Raw genomic sequence first — 24,918 nt, 5'->3', positions numbered from 1 at the left:
ATAGGTATACGTTTTATACTCGTGTCCAGAGGTAGGCAGAGTCTTTTGATGATTTCTTGACAACTCTTAGAGTACTGTTTTAGCAGGGTCTGGTGGCTCAGTGGAATAATGCATCCACTGCAGGGGCCTGTGTTTGACCTCATAGTCACAGGTTCAAATATCTGCGGATCCACTCAGCCTTTCATCCATCTGAGGTCGAAAAAATTAGTACCATTGAGATGGGCAACAAACATCTGTTATTCAGCGCCAAGGTACCCTATTAGGGGTGAACATGCGCTTTACAAATAAACATGTTATGTTGTCAATTGAAATTTTTGGGTTATTTGTGATGAGATAATTGTAAATGTAAGGTAAAAAAAACACAAGAACAACTATGGGTATTAAGGACTCCTAATCTACAAGATGCCATTGGAACAGCTAAAGCTATTGAGCAATCAGAAAAATGGATAAAGTCTGTTCAGGATGTCGGAATAAAGAATGTGAAAAGTGTGGATAAGGTGGGTGTGTGTAGTTCACTCTTCCCGAAAATATGTCCAACCGGGAAGAAGGACTGAAAGAACTATTTCTTGTTGCAGGTGTAAGAGTTTCAGTCATGTGACGTCATCTTTGCACTGTCCTGCTATAGGAAAATAATGCATCAAGTGTGGAAGGATACAGCATTTTGCATGTGTGCAAAGAGGACAGGAAAAAAGGTGTTGTTAAAGGCAAAACTGCTGCTATAGGTGCAGGTGAAGTTTTGTCTACGAGGTGTGCATACATTCAGGTTTCAAGGCTAATGAAAAGAGAAAGGCATTGTTTTGTCGGTGGGTGAGCCCTGTGCTGAAGAGGTGGTCAGGAGGTCTCCTAAATGTTGTCAGTTTTTTAGAGAAGGATTTGGAACTTATAGCACACTCATGGTCACAATGGTCTATCGTCACTAAGAACTATTTCCAAGAAAGGTATTGGGGCATATTAACTGTAGAGGATTTGTGTGCGTAAGATGGAGTAGCCCAGAGTTTTGATGGGTTCATAATTGACCTTATGGGTTATATTGTCTCAGACGTTTATTTCAAGGGAAGGACAAAGTTCATCAGATTGCATGTGGCTAAAAAAGGGGTAATGTGTTAGGTTAAAGAGACCAACGGATATTAGGTATTATTGTCAATCCCTGTAGCAAGGAGCTTGTGTTAGTGACTAGTGAAAGTCATGGTGTTGCAGAAATTGTTTATGACAACAAAGAAGGGGGGTCCAAGGCAATTTTTAACGACCAAGCCGTGCTACAACCCATATAACTACGTAATTACCAACTAACAAGTAGCAGGGAGTCGAAACGAGAATTACCTGGATGTGAGTAATGGTCGACATGTTTCTGCCGTTTACCATGGGCCCATAGGTCACCTACTGCTTCATCAGGACCTAATCTGCTACAGCTGATTGTTGTGAAATAAGTAAATGTGAAAAAACATAATAATTGTCACCTGAGATTCTCCCCATTTGTAGGAGAATGTAGCCCCACCTCACCTGGCCACAGCGCAGGTAAAAACGGAGCACCGCTCTGTCCGTCGGTACTCCGGACGTCCTTCTGGGCTGTCTGTGGGAGTCACAGACAGCCCAGAAGGACGTCCGGAGTACCGACGAAACATGCGGAAACATGTCGACCATTACCTACATCCAGGTAGTTATTTGTTAACACTACCTGTTGCACTGTTTTTTAACGTTGGGAAAAGGGAGGTGCCTATTAAAGTACTTTTCCTCCTTACCCAATTTTATATCGTTTCACCTTCAACACTTTTTGATTTACACTTTCCTATGCACTGCGATTCAGATACCATCTGATACCGAGTAAAGAACATACATACATTGGGACATATATAGTAGATTCAGCTAAATCTGGCCAAATCTTCTACTGGGTATGTTTTCCCATTTGCCATGTGAAGGTTCCAAAATGATGTAGGGCGGTACAGGTCGGGATTCTGATGGGAATACCTCGACGCACCAGAGAGTACCCAGTGATAGATTACGCTATCAAATCGTCACAGTTTAGTTCGCCTTCTAAAGACACACACCACTAATTCTCGTTTCGACCCCCTGCTACTTGTTAGTTGGTAAGTTGCAGAAATTGAGCATGAATTTCCTGAAGGTTTTTATGAGAGTTTAGGAAGAATCAAAGGATATATGCATTTAATCAAGCTTAAACAAAGAGCACAACTTGTCATAAAGAAGTTGAGAAATGTTCCATTTAAGGTGGCAGGCCTCAAATAATCTACTCGCCCATTCGCAAATGCGAGTAAAATTGTATCAGGTCGAGCAATTTTTAGCACATACTAGTCCCACCTGGCGACTTAGTCTGGAAAGGAGCAGGTGTCTCTGTTCATTCAGAAAGTGAATGAGGAATAAAGATGCCTTTAAATCTTGTTCTTATCTTGACACATTTGCTGTCTGTTCAAGGAAAGAGGTCAAATGTCAGTTTGTCTTTTAAATAATTGCTGCTTGGAAAAGGTTTATTTTTCTTTCTCTTACAAGAGTTAGAGGTTTTTGTCAAGAGAGCTGTCTGAAGATACCAGTTATTTTTCTCGAACATATAACATTTAAATACATAGCATGTAAATTAATATTACAAATATTTAAAAATCTCTCAGGAATTACAAAAGCAAATTTTGTGTAATTAAGAAGTGTGATGCAAACAAAAGAGTTAAATAGAAGCAAAACAAACCAGAACACTTTACTTGGTGATGTGCAAATGACATTTGCAGAAACTATATTTCCAAACATTACTTGTACACTATATAGTTTTATCAGTAAAGCTGCTAGTCAATGGGAAGTGTTGTGGCCATTGCAATGTAAAATCTGTTGACCACAAATGACAGTGTGCTACCACTTAATGCTTTAGTTATGCATTTATTAAAAGTGACAGTTTTTAAACATGATTTAAGAAACATTCCTGTCCCCGTCCTGATGACAATGCTGTTAATAAACTAAGAGGCAAGTCAGGGGTCACATATAACCTATTTGTGGCTAGATTTGCCTTGTATATGGAAAACAGTCTATTAAATCAAACAAAAGAGTTGTTTGAACAGCAGACATGCAGAACTCGCACATTTGGAGGTGCTCTCATATGTGATAATGAAGAAAATGGCGGCTCAATTAATTAAAATACTTGCCCACGATCACATCATTTGAAACCAGTTCATGGGTCAAGAGCATTACAAATAGGTTGAGTACAAGTCACTAGACCTTCAGGCTTAGTAACATTTCAATGATTTTTCGAGGCCTAGTGTGAGAGATGAACTTGGAAGTGTGTTGGATGAGATGTTGAAAGAGGGTGTCATTAAAGAGGTAGAATCATCTGAATGGGTGTCTCCCATTGTTTTGCCGTGAAAATCTGACAAATCATTGAGGTTACGCATTGATCTCAGAGCACTCAATGCCAATATAGTAGTTGATAGTCATCTATTACCTAACCAAAATGAAGTTGTAAACATGTTGGGCGGACCTACTGTATTCTTGACATTGGACCTTCGGTCCACGTATCATCAAATTACATTGGCTGAGGAACCCTGTTATTTGACTGTATTCATCACTCGAACAGGTTTGTTCCAGTTTAAGAGGATGCGATTTGGCCTTGCGTCTGCGGCATTTGTCTTCCAAAGAGCAATGTGCCATATTTTCAAAGGTATGGAAGTATTTTTTAAATGTTTCCAATATGATATTCTTATATTCTCTCGTGATATGTCTAAACATTCTTGTCATTTGAGGAAAATTTGCGGAGAGTTAAGAGAAAATGGTTAGACTTTCAAGAAGAACAAATGTAAGTTGTACTGGGAATCTGTTGAATATTTGGCACATACAATGCCTAAGGAAGGGATTGTGCCAAATAAATCCCTTATTGATGCTAGTCTAAAAGCTCCTGTGCCCAACTCATGGGAAAAACGTATTTCATTTTCAGGACTTTGCAACTACTATAGCAAGTTCTTAAGAAATGTTATGTTATGTTACACCATTCTTTTAGAGCGCACGGCTACCCCAGGGGGTGTCCCATGTTGCTGCAAAGATGGAACGCCTGAAGGAATTGGCAAGGAAGAATGTTGCGTTTGTATGGGGAGAGAGACAACAATGTGCTTTTGATAGCATGAAGGTTGAGATGGTGACAACTCCCACATTGAAACCATTTTGTGTCAATAAGAGTTACATTATTACAGTGGATGCTAGTCTTCATGGTGCTGGGGGGATGTATTGTCTCAACGTGCAAGAAACGGAAAGGCAATATGCTGCCATTAAAAGGGAGTTACTGGCTTTTGTGTGGGCAGTAGAGAATTTTTGCAATTAATTGGGGGGCATGTTTTGTTTAAAGGACGGGCCACAAGCCCCTTGTTGCTATTTTGTCCCCTGGGGGGCGAGGTAGTTAGAAGGACACTGCACGCATAGCATTTTTGATGTCTAGATTGCAAGAGTACAATTCTTTTGTGGAACATGTGCCAAGAAAGTAAACGTGTAAGAACAACAGGAGTAAACCCATAGACCACGTCGGGATGGGTGTGGAGTATAAACAATAACAATTCCCAACAGGTTTCAATTTGAGGCAATTAAGTAATGTATGCAGTCTGAAGTGAAGACGCAAGTGCTGAACGTGAACAGCGTGAACGGCGCAAAGTGACCAGAAAGTAATACAGTGATGGCTCCGCAGGATTAAGTTGAAATCACTTAAATCATGGAATAAACATTTTTATAGGAGCACACGTGTCGATCACGTAGTGTTGGTAACGTGGGTCACTGGACGCCCAGGCAATGCTTCCTGTGCGGCGTCTGGCTATGCTGTCGGCAGGTCTGACTGGGCCACGCCTGAATGAAACAAGACGGCCAGGGGCGTTGAGGGCTCAGGATGCGTAGGAGTAGGTCATCGCGACCTGCGTCTACGCATCCAGAGCCCTCAACGCCCCTGGCCGCCAGTCGCCGCACAGGAACCATTGCCTGGGCGTCCAGTGACCCACGTTACCAACACTACGTGATCAACACTGCCTGACATCGACAACCCTGTCCTGATGACGATCCCGACTCACGGGGATCGAAACGCCGTCGACACCACAGCGCAATTCTTGGGCGCATTTTACGTTTTGTGCTCCTATAAAAATGTTTATTCCATGATTTAAGCGATTTCAACTTACTCCTGCGGAGCCATCACTGTAGTACTTTCTTGTCACTTTGCGCCGTTCACGCTGTTCACGTTCAGCACTTGCGTCTTCACTTTCTCACTAATTGTTTATTTCCTTCACTCACCAAGTGCCCTCGGGTTGTCACATGATTGCCTCTGTACAGTGCTGTCTAACTGTATTTCCATGTGAAACACCCTCCTTTTATTTGGTGAATAACAAGCTTTTAAACCACACAAGCCTCCTTGTCTCTTGTTTATGTAATGCAGACTGCATACATTACTTAATTGCCTCAAATTGAAACCAGTTGGGAATTGTTATTGTTTATAAGAAAGTAAATGTGACAGCGGATTGCTTGTCCAGATTGCCCTGTGAGGTAGTACGACAAAGAGACGAAGGAAAGTCTGCCCAAAGTCCGGCTGGGTAGGTGACCACAGCCCATCCCCTCTATTGCTATCTGGTAACCAAAAAGCTAGGTCTCAACTGAAAAATATTCAAAGAGTATAGAGTATAGAAGATGAGATAGATGGAGCGTAGAAGGGTAGGGGGGAAGGGGAAGGGTAAGGGGATGGGCGGAGGGACGGCGGAGAGACGAAGAAAAGTCCGACCAAAGTCCGGCTGGATAGGTGATGGCCAAGGGGGAAGTCCACAACCCATCTCCTCTTTAGCCAACAGATAGCTCCACCGGGCATCGGCTAAATAGCTAGGTCTCTACGTTCTGAGGTAATTTCAAATATTCAATGTCATGGTACGCCGGGTGGGGGATAGGTTTGAGTTCTGGTCGATATCCGGTTTTTTGTCCCAGAGTAGTAGCACACGTGGTAGCGACTACTGTGGCAGCCATCTTGGTGTTATAAGGCCATAACTCTGAATTGAGAGTGCCAAGAACAGAGTCACAGGCGCAATTTTGGGGACAAGCACTGCTCTCAAAGAGCGCTGTGGAGAAGAAACCAGACACTCAAACAGGAGTGTTGTGTAGATGAGATTGCCAAGCGCTGGGATCCACATATGATGTGGGTTGAGTGTCTTCCACAGGGCAGGTGCCATGTTATGTGTCAGATGATTAAATCAATTCCCCTTCTTTGGTTCCTGTGAAGTCGCCTGAATTCCCATGGCAAAAGGTTGGTTTTGACATCTCAGTTCCTTTTAACTTTTTGCCATGGGATTGCCAGTTTGCCATGGTACTTATCGATTATCACTCAAAGTGGCCTAAAGTTACGTTTCTGCCACAAGTCACCAATTACAGAATTATTTAAGAAACTGTTTCCAGAGAAGGATATCCTGAAGTTCTAATTATAGATAATGGTGTGCAGTTAAAATCTCAGAAGATGAAAAACGTTCTCGCTTACTCCAGCAATCGGAATGCTATCACAGCCTAGTATGAACCACAAGGTAATAGACAGGCGGGGAGATACAACAGAGTTTTGAAACAGGATATTCTATGGGGACGTGGTTTTGGTGAAGAGTGGAAAGATAAATTAAGAGAACAGTTGTGGTTCTACAGCATTATGCCATATACTTCCACTGACGTGAGACCTTCTAAATGATTGAAAGGAAGAGACCCGGCATCTAAATTATGTCCATGGTGGTTTAGAAAGAAAAGTGAGGAAGATATTGGAAGAATCAAAAACAAGGTGGCTGTGAGAGTAGAGGAAAAGCAAGAGAAAAGTAAATGTGCTTATGGTGCTAGAATGAATGTTAAACAGTCTCAATTTGTGGTAGGGTATTGGGTTAAGCTACGCAAACTGGGTTTGGTGGCCAAAGGAGTTTCTAGGTACGGAAAACCTACTAAGGTTGACCAGGTTAATCCCAACAGTGCAGTCCTGCAGGATGGTAAAGTATGGAATGTTAGGTGACTAGCAAAGAATGGGAGTTTCACCATGACACAGCACTTTGTCCAGCATGAAGATGAAAATAAATCTGTGGCTTCTAGAGTGAAAAACCAAGCTCGCAAAAGAAGGGTTCCTTGTAAATTCATTGAATTTGAATAATTGCATTTTCAGTTTCTTCTTAGTGTTTTCCTTTGATAATATTGTTTTTTTTTATTTATTTTTTGTTGAGAGGAGATGTGTTATAGTCTGTATATTAATTTCCTTTCCCCTTTAAATCTATTGAATATATTTGATTCTGGCCCATGCCAGCTCTTGGTGGGGCTCAATTCTGATAGAGGACTCTGCCACAGTTGTTTAAAGGTCTTGCTGTGCCTGAAGTTACTGTGCTGTGTTCAATAAACATCTTTCTACTTCTTTTGGATTTCTCCTTTTATCTTTAGATTGCTACAGTCCTATACTGCCACTCCCATCACCTGCTTCCTCTATCCAGTCAGCAACCTTCAGTTTCATCTGCGAACTCCCAATTACAAATATAGACTGACTCATCAAAGTCCAACCTCAAAATAACTTTGCCCATTCGTCCATCAACAATATGCTCATTCAACCTGATGGCTGATCCTGCTCCAAAGAATATTTTAAAAAACTATCTCAACCTCGCAAAAACCCTGAATATCTCAAACTTATCCACAACAACTTCAACTTCTTTGCTCTAGCATTCAAAAGCATGTTACTGATAAACTGCCACTATTAATACCACGAATTCAGAAGGTTACCTGAAGCTCCCTCCAACAGACTCCATCAATTCATTGCAGTAAAGAAAACTTATGATCTTTTAAATATTTTCTTGCAGATTCATTCCAATGACACCACATCACAAGAGCAACCAAGACCCACCTCTCAACTAACATAAAAAACTTCTAAATTCCTTTTTTCAAAATTATTTTTTAAGGGTGGATTTCAAATGCCCTTATAAAAAGCATTATCCATCAAACAAAGGACATCTATAACCTAGTGCGCCTGCTTATATGCCAAACACTTACCCACACCTAGAAAAGAAAAGGAATAAGGTAAAGTTACAAGATGAGCAACACAACTTGAGAGACTGTGCAGACTCTCCTTTGCCACCACAAAAGCCACCTACTAGACATTGTCTATGAGCAAATTGCCAGGAATAGATGCGCTGTGCGAACCTGTGCCTGATTTCACCATGTCTGCCAATCCAGGATGTTTCCTCACTTAGAATATGAGTGGCACAAGTGCTCTACAATTATCAGACCCTTGGTTAATTCTTCACACTGTGAAGACCGGGGAGACAGGGATCCCAAAATATCGACCCATTTTCTAACATGGATAACTACTGTCTCCAAGTCCACGCTATGACATAACTAATGGTTAGTGGCATCTTCTTTTTAGCAATGAGGTACAATCCTATCAACCAACACAATGTTTTGGACAGGATGCCATGAATGGGAGATTTAACTCCACTCTGAGTGCCAGAGACCCATGTGCAGCTTTAAAGTGCTGCACTTAGGGAATTGAGGACCCTCAATCAGAGGGTCCCCAAGGCTGTGTTTAACCATAAGGTGGGAGCTGCCGCACTGATCACTATAAGCCTTGCAGTCTTTACCTCAGCTGCTCCTTCGAGTTCCTTTCCTTTCCTGCACAGATCAAGGCAGTCAAGTGCTTGATTTAAATTCACAAACACTTCAGTGAAGTACTGAGGAGATCTTTGTGTTCACTCGGATGGTTCAAATAGGTTTGGGTAAGACTGTCTGCGGCGGTCAGGATGTGAATGGCATGGCCACGGCTCCGACCTATAACAAAGGTATGTGCTATTAGTTCATCCCTTATATAATCTATCCAGCTCAAGAGCAGCTGCACCATCAACAGTTGAAGCCTGTCTGAAGTCAACATGAATTGTACCAAATACAATTATGTATTGGACATTAGATGGATTCTGTGGGGCTGTGCATAGTAGGGGATAAATGGTTGCCACATGACTAGAGCGAACTCAAAAGTATGTGGCGAGTTCCCTCTACAGTTCCAAGTATTGGACAAGATCAGAGTAAAACTGAAACGGTCCCAACGCTTCTGAAGAAATCAAATGTAGAAACCTTCAATGACACAAATTAACAACTCATTACAATCAATCTATTTCTGGGAAAAGTAATTGTGGAAGATTTCTCCATCCAGCTGCATGATCAAATCCACAACAGTAGGTTCTTTCTCGACTGCTAGTCTTGCTTCAGATCATAATGCTGCACCAAAACACCAAGTGTCCATCGCAGATGTTGCCCGTTTCATCACAGATAATAGCAATCCCCGTCTATTGATTCTTTTAACCTTTCTGCAGCCTTAAACACAGCTGACCGTCAAGCCCTGGTAAACATCTTGGCATCATGGATGACGATTTTGGGCACTGTACCTCATTGTGTGAGCCTAGCTCTCCAACTGATATTAACTCATTTAAATGGGCAGTTGCTATTGTGGATGTAAGCAATCAATCAATCAATCATCAATCAGGGATTTGTGAAGCGCGCTACTCACCCGTGAGGGTCTCAAGGCGCGGGGCAGTGCAGCTCCAATTCAGCTGAAGAACTATGTCTTGAGGCCATTCCTGAAGGTGTGCAGGGTGGGGGAACATCGGATGATGAGCGGGAGCTCGTTCCAGGTCCTTGCCGCGATGTAGGCGTAGGCTCTTCCACCTGCTTTGGCTCTGCGGATGAGCAGAGTTTCGACGAGGGCGAAGTAGGCGGAGCGGAGGTTTCTCTTGGGTACGTGGAAGGAGACTCTTTCATTGATTATTGGGATCCAGTGTTGTGGAGGGATTTGTACGTGCGAGTGAGTAGCTTGAAGGTTACCCTCTTCTCGACGGGAAGCCAGTGGACTTCTCATAGGTGCTGGGTGATGTGGTCATGTCGTGGAATGCCAAATACAAGTCTGGCGGCGGTGTTCTGGATGGTCTGGAGTTTTCAGAGCAGGGATTTGTTGATTCCGGTGTAGAGGGCATTTAAGTTGTCCAGCCTGCTTGTTATGAATTTGTGGGTGACGGTCTTTCTGGCTTCGAGGGGATCCATTTGAAGGTCTTGTGGAGGATGCAGAGGGTGTTGGAGGATGCAGAGGGTGTTGAAGGACGTGGTGGAGACGGCATTGATCTGTCAGGTCATGGTGAGGGAAGAGTAGGGTATGATGCCAAGGTTGAGGGCATGGTCCTTGGGTGTGCGGGGGTTACCGAGGGTGGTGGGCCACCTGGTGTTGTCCCATGCAGATGGGGTGGGTCAGAGGACGAGGACTTCGGGTGGAGGAGGGCCTCGAACACCTACCTGAGAACAGAGGTGTGCTGTGGGCAGCGGCGCAATGACGAAGGTGGGTCAAGGGAAAGCATCTCCCTGACCAGCAGGTCAGAGGTCAGCAGGAACCTGAGAAGTGCCGCTGAGGTTAAATGTCCTCTGGTATTTTTCAACTTTACATGAGCTGGACTCTTTCTGGCAGAGAGCCATATCAAAAAGAATTTGAAATTTTCATTTAGAATTAAATGATTAAATACTTGCCTGGTATTGATACAGAACTTGATGCCAAGTTACTAGACAGAACCAAACGCAGTCCAAACCAATTGATCCTCTTTTCAAATAGCAAAAGATACTCTAAGAGCCAACCACAGATATCTGAAATATAGTTTGACAGATTAATATCTCTGCTTTCTACAGATATATACCTATTCGGAATCACCATAAACATATTGCCTTGAAGACCCACACTGTGATGACAACCTACACAGCATAAACCAGCTTTCGATGAAGTGCAGAAAGTAAAACCTAAAAAAGCATAAAGAAGAATTCAAATTGACTTTTGAAGCAGTGGTTCTCTTCCTCCTGGATTACTGAATGCCCTGCTAACCAGCATTTTCATATTTACAATGGTCTTTCTGATGGGCGTCCTATGTAACACAGCCAGAGGGCAAGGACAAATAAAACAAACTAACTCTACTGCATTCACAATGCCGGACATGCAAACGGTGCTTCTGAAAGTCTTTTATCTTCATCTTGACCTTTTCTGCTTGTTTTAACTAAAATGTTACCCCTGTAGCTGGTGGTAGGTGCAGAATGTCATGAGAGACATGCTGATGCCTTGAAAAACTCATGTGCTGCAGTTACAAATTGGCATTTTTCCTGAGTGCTCCTGTGGGACCTCCCCCATTTTCCCTCCTTCCTTGTGGCCAGAGGGAGCAGCCGGCCTTAGGGAAAATAAGCGGTTGTCTGCTAAGGAGAATTACTTTTTACAAAGTTTGAACAAGACTCGTTTTTGCAGACCTTAAAGGACAAGTGACTTAGCCCATTGACTGAGGAATCAGTACTGAACACTTGAGCAATGTTCTTCAAACTATTACTGCTACTAGAACTTGTAGAAAAATGTTGGCCTCGTGAATAGCAACTCTATGGAATATAATTTGTCAATTTGAACCCTATATTTTCAATGCACATTTCAAAGTATATCAATGAACGCCATTTGCAATACTTTTTTTATGGGTGGGAAAGAGGATTTGATCCCTTGACCAGATTTTTTTTCCCGAAGTTTTTCTTTTTTCTTTTTTTTTTTTTTAAATTTTTGAAAACCTTTATTGTGCATCAAATCAGAACAAATACGGGCCTACAACCTACCGGCCGGCCACAGACAAAGTTAAGCACCAATGCAACGTTACAGCGACATAGCAGTACTCCCCATTGTAAGCAACCATTAAATTACACTTTGATCAACATAGTACCCTGTCGCCAGAATCGATGAAGGTTAATTTTAAAAGGTTTTTAAAGCAAGCATTATAACAAATCGTACTGTATCAAGTCTTATAAAAGAAACAAAGAAGGATCCATGCGGGAGGAGCAAAACCATAGTGTCAAACATATATGCAGGATATGAACACCAACCAGTGAGTTCCCCCCGGGCAGTAAGGCAACTATCCTCAGAGTCAAATAGAAGACCCCCTTCGTGCGCCACCCGATCCCTGCCGCCACCTAACCCCTAGTAAACTAGACATGGACCCAGACCGAAAGTGAAAATAAAAAATAGGAATAAAAGAAGGCACCATAGAAATAATGACTACGTTCTAACTACTAACCCCCCACCCTACACGCATGCGGAGGCTACGGCCTGCCCCCCCCCCCCCAGCAGTGTGTCTGTCGCCCAATAAACCCGAAATATAGCGAGAAGAAAGAAGGAGAAAGAAAGGAAGAAAAAAACGTACCATGTGATATAGAGAGGGAGAGAAGGACACCCTAATCTTCAACTCTCAAAGACAAAAAAGAGGACAGGAGGAGGTTCAATTCCAGGCAACCCGGTCCCCGCCAGTTGTAATACATCTTCCACCCCAAGTTCAGGAGAATCGGCAAGCATTAAGGCATTGTAGGAGCGAAGCAGTAAGCAACAGCGATCAAGTAATCTGAACACAAGATACATCCCCAAATCCCGGTCCACCAGCCCAGCAGCCAACAACAGGAAAAGCAGCCTAGCCCTGACCCGAACGTGGATACTCACTCAGACGCGTTGCCCAAGAGAGGCCCGCCCACCACAGAACAAAGGAGCAAAATGGCGAGAGGACAGAGGACAACAATAAAGGAGCACAAAATGGCCACAATGAGACATCAGGGAGTCCGTCGAGTGCAGCAGAACGTTCCATAAGTACACCAGGAGTACACGATGTTTTATTCAGGATAGGCAAGAGGCACAGCGCAGGAGGAGAAGGCAGCCGCGACATTGCAGACAGTTTTCGAGGCACACACAATAGAGAGTCTGGCCACAATGTTGCACGCATCTCTTGGAGGGGAAACAAAGTGTCCCGAGGGGAGTCATCAGGCTGGTAATCCTGGGCGTCAGCAAAGTAGACAGTGAGCTCAGATGTGCAGCATGCAGGAGAGATCGTCGGTGCCCCACACGGTGCAGGCAATGGCAGGCGGCAGCTTTGCAAATCCGAGGCATTAGTGCCCCAGCCCAACGTAGATGCCATGCGGTCCAGCTTGTCCCCCAGTTCCCGGTAGCAGTGGCGCACTTCTGAGCGGAGGTCACACAGGGCTGACAGGACAGCGCCAAGGGAAATCACAGGCTGTAGCCCCCGGGTCTTGTGTCCCCGGGGGATCCCTCGAATATCGGGTTCCCCTGTAGCCAGGCAGCACTGGTCTCTGGCGTGGACGGGCTCAGTTCCCCACAAGACATGGCGGCGCACTGAGCCATCGTGACCAGGTTCCACGACGGGCACCGGTTGTAGGAGAGCACCAGCGCACCCCCCTGTAGTCGCTGGCTGATTATTACGCTCCGTGCCCCAAAGACAATCCGTGCAGGTCAGACGCTCCTCGGCAGTCCCGGGTAGCGAGGCATGGGGTCAATAAACGAAGTGCGACCCAAAATGGCCGGACAGTCCTCTCCCCGTACCTGCCGCCTCGGACAAAGGCTCCGCTACGATGGGGGTCCACAGCTCCGTAAACACTGCCCTCTCTCAGTCCACATCGTGCTATCCCAGGTGACTAGGCTCGGGCAGCGCCTCGCAGGGGCCACGCCGGTTTCACTGCAGCCAGCGCCGGCGGAGCACTCCGGCCGGCAACAGGTCCCAGAGGCACGGAAGGAGGAGTCCACGGGAGCGGGGTCCAGGGCCGGGGGCTAGGAGGCAAATATCTTCGGCTGCCGGGCAGGTCCAGGGTCCGGGAGAGCACCGCCGTGATCAGCGCCGTTTCGCACACAATCTGCCGTCGAGTGTGCCAGGATTGGAATCAGGATGTCAGCACGGCAAAAACGGACTGGCGGAGCCGGGAGCCTACAGGTCCGCACCGGTCGCCATCTTGGCTCCTCCTCTCCCCGAAGTTTTTCTTATCTACTTTTTGTCCAACATAACTTTGTTTGCATTTTTACATTACTTATTTTTATTGCCTCATTCGCTACCTATATTTTTGTTTAATAAACACATCAAGTATGGCATATCAAATCAGTCGTTTTATTGCTAAGTACACGTTTTTCCATTTTCTGTGTCCTTTCTTCAATTTGAGGCAGACATAGCAAGTAACTGAGGCAAATTTAACACGTGCATTATCTGTGAAGAACGAATTGATGCAAGTCCAAAGCTATTAGATGACAGAATACAGCACTAAAGAACACTACAAACAATAACTTGCTGTGTCTGCCTCAAATTGAAGAAAGGACACAGAAAATGGAAAAACGTGTACTTAGCAATAAAACGACTGATTTGATATGCCATACTTGATGTGTTTATTAAACAAAAATATAGGTAGCGAATGAGGCAATACACATACGTCACACAATGAGTACAGATTTTGAAAAAGTACCTCATGTTTCAGTTTGGTGAGTTCTTCCTGGCAAGAAGCAAGTTCATTAGTTGCAAGGCCCCTTAATTCTTCATTCTCATCTGCAGCAAATACAACAGTAACAAACCAATTAATCAGTTGTTAATGGGAATTTATCAGTAGGGCATGGCACCAAAGCATAAAGACAAGACATACTGCGTAAGGAGTACATTTCAAATTACATTTAAAGCTTTAGCATACAGTGAAACTCTGTGGTTGTGCACTTATTAAGAGTTCTGTCTCAACTTCAAACCCAGTGGACCAGAACAGGAAGAAGAGAGACAGTACAGTCCAACAGATACAAGGCGAAAATAACAAGCACTGGCGTTGCCAATAGGTCTCGCAGTAGGAAAGATGGAGCTATTACAATTGCAAATAACAATGCCTTTTATTTTTGTTTTCATTTTAAAAACATAAAGGGCTTTGTCATTTACAAAACCAATAGCTCCAACTTTCCTACTGCGAGACCTATTGTGCACTGCACAGTGTGGGTGAAAGTGGCACTGCGTGTGTGTGAATGGCTTTGAGTGAGTTGCGTGGGTGAGTGTCGTTGCATGTGTGAGTGTTGTTGCGTGGGTGAGTGGCGTTGCGTGGGTGAGTGGCGTTGCGTGGGTGAGTGGCGTTGCGTGGGTGAGTGGCGTTGCGTGGGTGAGTGGCGTTGCGTGGGTGTGAGTGGCGTTGCGTGGGTGAGAGTGGCGTTGCGTGGGTGAGAGTGGCGTTGCGTGGGTGAGAGTGGCGTTGCATGGGTGAGAGTGGCGTTGCATGGGTGAGAGTGGCGTTGCATGGGTGAGAGTGGCGTTGCATGGGTGAGAGTGGCGTTGCATGGGTGAGAGTGGCGTTGCGTGGGTGAGAGTGGCGTTGCGTGGGTGTGAGTGACGTTGTGTGTCTGAAAGTGGCACTGCGTGGGTGTGAGTGGATTTGCATGTGTGAGTGGCGTTGCGTGGGTGAGTGGCGTTGCGTGGGTGAGTGGCGTTGCGTGGGTGAGTGGATGTGCGTGGGTGAGTGGATGTGCGTGGGTGAGCGGCGTTGCGTGGGTGAGCGGCGTTGCGTGGGTGAGCGGCGTTGCGTGGGTGAGTGGCGTTGCGTGGGTGAGTGGCGTTGCGTGGATGAGTGGTGTTGCGTGGATGAGTGGGGTTGCGTGGGTGAGTTGTGTTGCTTGGGTGAGTGTGGCGTTGCTTGGGCGATAGTGGGCTTGCGTAGGTGTGAGTGGGCTTGCGTGGGTGTGAGTGGCGTTGCGTGTCTGAAAGTGGTGCTGTGTGGGTGAAAGTGGCACTGCGTGGGTGTGAGTAGCTTTGCGTGAGTGAGTGAGTGGCGTTGCGTGGGTGTGAGTGGCGTTGCGTGTCTGTAAGTGTTGCTGTGTGGGTGAAAGTGGCACAGAGCCTTTGATGTGGCCTGGCGCAGGAGAAATGCTGCTGCTGCTAATTAAATATAAAAAGTGTTTAGGGACTCACGGCTGCCGAGAGTAACAAGGCAGTGCTGGGAGGGGGGCTGCACACCAACTGAAGTGCTCTGGTTGCACGGCTTGTGGCCGGCCGTGTGAAGTGATAAGCCTTTGAAGTACACAGGCATGCTGTGACGGAGGTGTGAGAGGTCTGGCAGGGAACAGATGGCCTGGCTGTGAAGCAGGGGGCGGGGCAGCGCTGGGGAAGCCTGTGGGAGGGTGATTGATGCCTTTGATGTGGGGAGGGAGGAGAGCCTTTTGCGAGCCTGCAGGAGAAATGCTGCCGATGCGCGTGCATGTTTAATCACGTGAACTTGAAGAAAACCGCGGCTGAAAGCCCGTGGTTTGAAGTGGATTTTGCCGACTTGAATTCTCCCCATTTCCCATTCCTGCAGAATGGTAAAGGCGAGACCTAAAAACGTCCCTCAGTACTGGATGTAACAACCTCGAGTGAAATTTGCAGTACCAGTGGAAACATGTGTCTGCGAGTTGTTAATGTAAACGAAATGTCATCTCAGAAGACAACAATGCAAGCCTTAAGGTTTGAATGCTTAATACTTCTTCTGGGCAAAGCAAGGACAAAACCGTAGTACAACTAGCATGTGTGTTTTTGCCAGGCCACCTTTGGTAGCAGAACATTCGTCCTAAAGCGGGATACATGAAGTAAACCATACGGCATCTTTATGCTTACCATAAACACGTGATTTACTGTATGAAATAAAAATATACTAAATGGTATATGAATAGAAAAAGCATTATAAAGCAAAACAAATGTTTTTTTTTAAAGTACATCATAAAGCACTTCTACAGTTTCTAAGCTATGTAAATGAAAACATTAGTTACTCTTACCCAATTTAATAGTATACATTTCACAAATCTGTGCAAGGATAGAACCCGTGAGTGTCCCATGGCATATGAACCAGTGACACCACTTGTTTCTGTCAGGATTCAAATCATTGAGCCAAATGTATGATAAAATCAGATAGCTGAAACTATACCTTCTGAAATTAATTTTTATGTCGATCTCTTTGGCAGGAGTGCAACCCAATGAATTCCATTTGGATTCAGTCAAAATATTTAGGGTGCAAAGGCTGCCTCCGCACACAAATACATATATAGTCATCATATATAAAGAAAGATGCTTGTCATGCTCTTTAGACTGTGAAGTGCAACATTAAGTTTTATGTTAAATTTAAGTGGCCTTTGGTATACCAGGGGATCCAAACACAGGTTGCACTGGATAATTGTACTCCAACAGGAACATCTAGTGGCCTAACCCTCAGCAGTGTTTGTGGTGTCGGAGGTGTAGAAAATATCATTTCATGTGTTGCTGTTACATTCTGACCCTTAATGTCCTCCACATCTACCTCCGGTGGTAAAGACCAGTGAAATGAGTACAGTACTTCCGCTTTACCATCAGAACAAAATTAAAAGCAACTTACCCAAAAAATAAGACACTCATGTAGACCTGATCAATACCTCTTTAAAAATCCTGATGAAAAGAATGTGCCCCCACTTGTGATCTTACGAAAAACTCATATCGTTGAACATTGGCAATTATTTGGAGGGGCGCTTCACCAAGATTATTAACTTCAAGGACTAGGGGCCTCTAGAAAAGGCCTTCACGATCAAATGCCCTAACTGGCAATCCACACCTATTTGAGGGCCCTGGTCCTAAGTGGCTACATCTAAAAATTATTAGCGCAAATTTCATTTGTCAAAGGGGTGCTCTCCTAGATCAAACAAACTCAAGAGAGCCCAAAGTGTTGTGAGCTTAAGGATTGGGTCCTGTGGCTTATCCAAGAGAACTACCCTATTCACCCCAACTACGCATTCACTCCCTAAAAGATTTTGCAATGAGGCCTGCTAAAGCTCTCTTGCCCTAAGTCTGACAAGTAGCTACTTTCTGGAGACCACCAAAGACGCTAGGCTAAATAATTCAGATGCACTAAAACCCTAACAAAATCTGCAGTTGGTAGCCCTATTTAGTGGCCCGGTGTGTTGTCCAACGAATCATTCTCCCTGGATCCGGATAAGAGTCCCAAAGATCAAATACAACTTGTCAAAGAGATAACCCATCAATTACACAAACAAATGTGTTTGTTTTTAGGAATGGTCACTCACTTTTGTGATAGACTGGAATGCGAACTAAGCGATCGCCAATGGCGGGGATGAATTTAAGTATTCCATCCATTATCGTATTGTTTGTTGAAGTGAACGTCCTAAATGCGACAATTATGCCCAGACGTGGGTCGCAGCACACATGCTATTATTCCCTCTTTGGCCTAAGTAGGCTGAAACGAATCTGGGGTTGGTGGTGTTCCCTTAAAGAGGGGACCAGACCGAGCAGATCAAGTTTGACAATCTTACTAGAGACGCTCACGGCTGATTTGCATTTCGCAGGTTTTTTCTGTAGTGACATAATGAGTAAAAATGATTGACTGGATTGAGGCCACAGTGCTCACCAGTGCCTGAGATTAACGCAAGCATTACATTCAACACGTTGTTTGTTGCAGGCACAATTTCTTTTCTCGTTCACATTGTATTCTTTTCAAAATACTTAGCAAATCTTTAAAGGATAATGCAAGATTACTACATCGTAAATAATGTCATGTTCAATGTAAAAAACATTTCAAAATCAATAAACACTGTTGCCATTGATGAAAAAGGGATTTTTCGAGATACCATTAAGAAAGCTTAAGAGTACTCTATTAAATGAAGAGCTTAATGGGTGAGTGGAAGGCTCCCTAGTTTGCCTTAAATGGTGAGATCTGCGCATACTAACTTTACCCTAAAATACCTCTATAATCTCATGTTTATCCAGCTAATAATATACGTTTCTCATCCAACTATTCCACTTTTAGTCTCCCCACTGTATGTGTATGTCCCAAAGTTATCTGTTCCTCTGCCTAGTGCTCTTCCATGACCCTCGGGGTAGGGTTGTGGCTAACCACATGCCCAAGCACCCCAAACAAACACCTTTCAGACAACATTACTTGGCACGTATGAGGGATCTAAAGTATATTAAAGAAATGTGTTCTAATTAAGACTTTTAATACTCGTAAGGCCCAGTAACATTATTCATGACTGGAAACACGGCTGTACTAAAAACACGGCTGTACTAAAAACATGTAGTCTCAATGCCTTGCACACGGTAGCAAGAGAACTGCTTCCAATTAATTCGATCCTTGTCTTTGACCATCACATTATTACATCAAGTGGAGTCTGGTGTCTCAGTGGAATAATTAATTTTCTTCAAGGATCTGTGTTTGAGCCAATAGTCAGAAGTTCAAATCCCAGTGGGTCCATTCAGCATTACAACTTTGTGAGGTCTACAAAATGGGACGGGCACAAATAAAAATCTGTTATTCAGTTTCAAGGGGAGAACCTACACTTTACAAATACTCATGTTATTTTACAAATCAGAAATCTAGTACAAAGCCAAGGGAAGAGGCTGAGATCTTTGGGAATCGAACCTACAATGACAAAAGAAAGAGCAAGTATGAGAATGTTCTTCTTGATGATTCAATAATACAGAAGGGGACAGACAAGTAATAGACCTGCACCCTGCCCCGAGTGTACCAACTGTGCTGATATCTGGAATCCTAATGCTGATTTCTTTTGACATAGATCATGCGTGTCCATGGCATAGGCCTATCTCATGGATTACAGTATTGTTGTACTGGGAGGAGCTCCCAAAATACTACTAGGAATTAAGCAGCATGATGGTGGCAACATACCGTGTAGTGATCAGAGGGAGTGAACAAGTACTTTTTACCGATCTCACAAGAGTACGGTGTAGTGATCAGTAGGAGTGAACAGGTCCTTTTTACCTGTATCACATGATTAAGGTCTACAGGCTCACTCATTTTAAGTCCTGCTGCTGCATGCTCAACTAACCCATGGCATACATCAGTGTGGTGTGGAGTGCTGCCCAGCACAGAAGTAGTGTACCTGCACTGGGTGTAAGTGTGACTGGGAAGGAAGCAATACAGGGATAATGCAGTACTGTGCTGTGAATGTGTGTTATATGTATTTGCTGGGTGTATGTGTGCCTCTGAGGGGTACAATTCATGAAGGATGTAGTGCTGTGTAGTGCATGCATGTTAAATATGTGTGCTGGGTGTATGCATGCCTGTGAACGGCACAATACATGAAAGGTGTAGTGTTGTGCATACTGAATACATTAGTTGGGTGTATGTGTGCATGTGAGCAGTACAATACATGGAAACTGGAGTGCTGTGCAGGGTATGCAAATTGAATGTATGTACAGGGTGTGCCTGTAAAGGGTAAAAAAACACGGAGGACTCTGGCTTCAATTTGGGAGAGGTAGGGCTGAACGGTGAAACATGTGCAGAGAAGGTAGAGGAATCTCCGCATCAGATTTGTGTATTGCTGAATTCCTATAAGCAGGGTGGGACACATTGGAAAAGGGAGAGACAGGCTCCCCCAGTTCACCACAAAGGATGCTCTTTGATTCAGAGTGAGTTCACTAGGAAGGGGTCTGGGCACACCTCAGAGACTCATAAAGAGTAGGGCGGAAGCCCTTGGGAAACCTTTTAATACATATATCACAGGGCCGACATCCAGATGTAGGAGGACTCTAGTCAGTCAATCGCCTAGCTGGTATTGTGGGGTTATCAGCTTTGTAGACACTCCTGCTGTGACAGACTGCTTTCTGGAGGAGGAGAGTGTAGAGGAGTGAGCAGCTTAAATGGAAGCAGACCCCAACCAAACTTCAAAGACTAAGATTTTAATGTACATTTGGGGTCTGTAAATAGACTCATTTGTTTTTGGGACAAACTACTGGCCATACCTGCTTTGTTTCCTGGTCCTGACCTTGCTGCCCTGCACTGCGAGTCCCCCCACCGCCGCTTTTTCCACACTTGCGGCCGCCGAGTGGAGGACTCACTTTCCTTGCTTTCCCAGCATCCTTGGTGGCGGCGCCCCCTTACCTTGTCATCACAGCGCCCGGAGGCACTTTAAAGACCCTGCAGCCCCGGTGAAGCGGGCTCTCCTCATTTGTTTTTGGGACAAACTACTGGCCATACTTGCTTTGTTTCCTGGTCCTGACCTTGCTGCCCTGCACAGCGAGTCCCCCCGCCGCCGCTTTTTCCACACTTGTGGCCGCCGAGTGGAGGACTTGCTTTCCCAGCATCCTTTGGGGCGGCGCCCCCTGACCTCGTCATCACAGCGCTCGGAGGCGCTATAAATACCCTTCAGCCCCCGCGTCGCGGGAGCGCGCGCGGGACCCGCCGAGCTGGGCCCGGGCAAAGGGCGGGCCCTCTTAGGCCCTCATGGGCCGGGGAAGGCCGGGCTGGGCCATATCCTTTGGTTTTTTCTCTGCGGACAACATTGCCTACATGCCGATAAGTCACAGCCCTTGGCGTATTTTATAAATTCCTATGTTGGTATCAGAATAGCTATTATTGGTACTGTTGTGCACATTCAATTTGACTTTGGCCTTGTTTGTTATATACTGCACACAATAGGAGAAACAGCTATTAGCTATGCCTAAAGGTCAAACAACTAGAAGGAAGTCACTGGCGGGTGGTAGTCTAATAGGCACCATAGACCAATTTCTGACGAAGGCTGCCAACAAGTTAGACCACGATATAGCCGTGGCTGAACAATGCTTGTCTGTAGAATTTCCTTCCAGTAAACGCTCTTCCTTAGGCTCCCTACAGTTAGTAACCTCGCCCCCAATACTATCTAGAGATAACATCGTTAGGGACGATCCAGGGATCCCTTTACTCCTCCAGGATAGTTTACCTTCAACACAACCTTTACAAGGGGAAACCATTGTCACAATAAACCTAGACCAATCACCTAATCCCCAAGGGAGGATCATCCACCCCTGCCAACACCGGGGAATAAAGTCCAACACAATCATCCACCGAAGGTAAATCCTTCACACTCCGAACAGGGGGCCACTTTAAAGAGAAAGAGGGCTGGGGACACACATGCTGGCAAGCGGGCAAAAATATCTAGATCATCCATAGACCCGAGCAAGAAGCAACCTACGAGTGAAACATGCCTCGGCCCAAAAAACTCACTCCCAGGGGGCACTTTAACTGAAGGGGTAATGGAGGATTTGGAAAAGCTCATTAAAACCCTCATGTTACCCCTCATAGAGAGAGTTAAGAGGCTGGGAGATCAAATGACTCATTTACTTGAAACCACTCATTCAAACGAAGAGGCTCTAAAACAATTCATTACCCAGAATACCCCAAACGTACCTCAGTGTCCTCTATTGGGAACAATTAAGCCCCACGAGGAACACCACGTATTAAAACCAAGGGTCACTTTGGTTGCTGTTGCCAGTACAGAGCTGCCATCACAGCTACCCAGAGAGACACCATTAGTGGGATCTTCGAACATGTCTAATATTAACAACATAGCAACGACGAAGGCACCTCCACCACACTCGGTCTCAAATAATAGTGGGCATTACATAGATCTACCCCCGGAAGCAGCCCACTATGTCATTATCCTGACTGGAGTCCCAGTGTTGGTTGAAGGTAGGAAAGAAGCTCACGAAAATCTTAAAAATAAAGTCATACATTGGCTGAGCGCCAACAGACCTTTGCCACCAAATATCAATGGGGATATAGTGTCCGTCAGGAGACGAGGTTGGGTGGGTCCTCGACCAAAAGATATTGAGGGGGATATCGTAATAATCAATTTCAGGGACCATAGAGTTGTCACCCATATTACTGATTGGTTTTCGGGGAGAGGTGAAGGCGGCATATCACCCCGCGATTTGAGCTACTTTTATCCCAGAACTCTATTGACCCGCTCAAATTTCACACCAATTCCGGAAACACGCAACACCCAACATTCACTTAACTGTAATACCCATATCCTATCATCGAGACCTCCCACCTCTAAGACACCCTCATTTTCCCAGTCTCTACGAACAGACAGGCCTCTATTTCCTCACTTTAGTAGGCATCAACATACGAATTACAACTGGTGATGGAGTATTCCAGTATGTATCTCATTTGAGTCTTTGTCAGGCCTAGAGGACTTAAATTGACAACTGATGGCCACCCAGGTGTGCCAGCCATTAGATTCATCCTCTGGTGTTTCTGAACATCAAAAGGGTCCTGGGTGCTATCTCCTATCTGATAGAGCTAATATTAACATTGCACCCGGTGAATTTACTGAAGGGAGGCTCAATTCTCCCCTAGTGAGGGAACTAGTTACACCATTAGCGGATGTTAGGGTACAGTCTGAAGATCAATCTATCATACAGCCTTCCACTCCTAGGGAAGAAGAAAATATAGACATCCCTATTCATACTGCCAAAAATCTGATAATTTTGTCTCACTTATTTCTATCTTGGAATGTGGCAGGTCTGGCAAATAAACTTGGTCAACAGACTTGGCGGGACTTAGTTGATAACTATACCATTCTTTGTTTTCAGGAAACCTGGGCCTTAGACCCTGTTCATCTATTGGGGTTTCAGACATTTCACTCACCAGCCTTGCCAAGCTCTCAGGGCAGAAATAGTGGGGGTTTGTGAATATATGTTAGCACTGTTATTGGGCTTACAATTTCAAGACACCTTCCAACTGAACATTATCAGATTCTAATCCTTAGATGGGGCAATTCCATTAATTTGATTTTAATTAATTTCTATAATAATGTGTCTACTGATAACTTAGATAGAGTTATAAACAACCTGATTTGCAGTGTCTCCTCCTTAAGGGAAAGGATAGGTGGGGAGTCTTTCCTGGCATGGGTGGGTGATTTTAATTGTAATGTCTGTCAGAACGGACAGAAGGGCATTTGCGGCAACCTTACTGACGACAATCCGAGTAATTTCAGCCACTCTAAGCAGGGTGATATATTGATTAACTTGTTCTTTTATTTTAAATCTCTCATGCTCGCCATTAATACAGTTCCAGTCAACCGACAACGGCAGGGGGTGTAACTCCACAATAGATTTCACCCTCCTTTCCAGAACGCATGCCCATTTAGTGACATCATGGGAAACGCTAGATGAAATATATGGTGATCACTACCCAATTTCATTCTCCATAACAAAGGCCGAGTTAGAGCGGTCCCGGAGGGATAACAGCACCCTTTACCAACAACCGATAACCCTTGCTCGCAAAAATGGTTACACCCTCAAATGGGACAAGGTTGACCCAGCGGGACTATTAGTAAATTTATTTTCGACATTGAAGAAAGAAATTTACATTTCCCTCTTTCCGACTGAAGAATCTTCTAAAATCCTGGGCTCCTTTTCAAAGATACAAGCAACTTTAAAACAGCTATTGACTAGACAATATCGCTCAGACTCGAACCGCCCTAATGGCTGGTTCGATCATAATTGTACTACTGCATTAAAAACCCTAAAAAAGGCTCTCCATGCTTCACCTCGATCCCCCTGTGAGATCCGAGACGCTAGACATTTCTGTCGTCTAGCTATTAAAATCAGGGTGAAACTATTTAAAAAAGAGGCATGGCAGGCTGTAATTACTGCTTCCAAAAATAGGGATACAACCTTATTTTGGAAGGCGGTCAATGCCCCTTTCTTCCGGAATAACAACAATGCGGCGGCGATAGATATAGCTATTAATGGGGAAACATGGGTCACACATGTCCAACACCTTTATGACAATGAAATTTCCCCTAACCCTATACCTCCTGCCTTTGTATCTATGTCTGGCGACAAAGGAAGTACTTGTAAGGGAGTTTTCCCTTTGGGAATTTCTTTCACTTGAGACGAGGTTATCATGGCAATAAAGGAGAGTCCTTCTGGTAAGGCCCCCGGCCCGGATGGAATACCAATTGATGTTTTTAAATCTGAGATCCACCTCTGGGCCCCCCTTTTAACTAATGTCATGAATAGTGCTAACTCTTTTGGGCTTATAATAACTTGGACCAAGGCCATAGTGGTCCCTATCTTTAAAAAGGGCAACAGACAAGATCCAACCTGCTATCGGCCTATTTCACTTCTAGACGGCTTAATGAAGGTAGCTGGTCGTATTATTTTAAAGCGAATTCAACTCTGGGCTGAGGAAGGTAACATTATATCTAACCTCCAGTATGGCTTTCGTACCGGTATGGGAACCATCGAGCAGACTTTAAATTTGCATCTTTTAATTTCCAAGTACACCCAGGCCAGGAAAGGGAATCTCTTTATTACTTTTATCGACCTGAGC

The 24,918-nt window shown here is 44.6% G+C and overlaps 1 protein-coding gene across 1 annotated transcript in view; it reads right to left on the bottom strand.

The window, feature by feature from the left end:
- Window positions 1-24,918, bottom strand: part of MTRF1L (mitochondrial translation release factor 1 like) — a 248,651-nt gene that overhangs the window by 206,769 nt on the left and 16,964 nt on the right. Inside the window, exon 2 of the mRNA XM_086927223.1 lies at window positions 14,284-14,363. Coding sequence (XP_086783349.1) covers window positions 14,284-14,363 — 80 coding nt within the window. The remainder of the gene's footprint in view (window positions 1-14,283; window positions 14,364-24,918) is intronic.

This window comes from Lissotriton vulgaris, chromosome 6 (genome assembly GCF_964263255.1).
Source record: "Lissotriton vulgaris chromosome 6, aLisVul1.2, whole genome shotgun sequence".
NCBI lineage: Eukaryota > Metazoa > Chordata > Amphibia > Caudata > Salamandridae > Lissotriton > Lissotriton vulgaris.
This window is presented reverse-complemented; position numbering and strand designations above follow the sequence as displayed.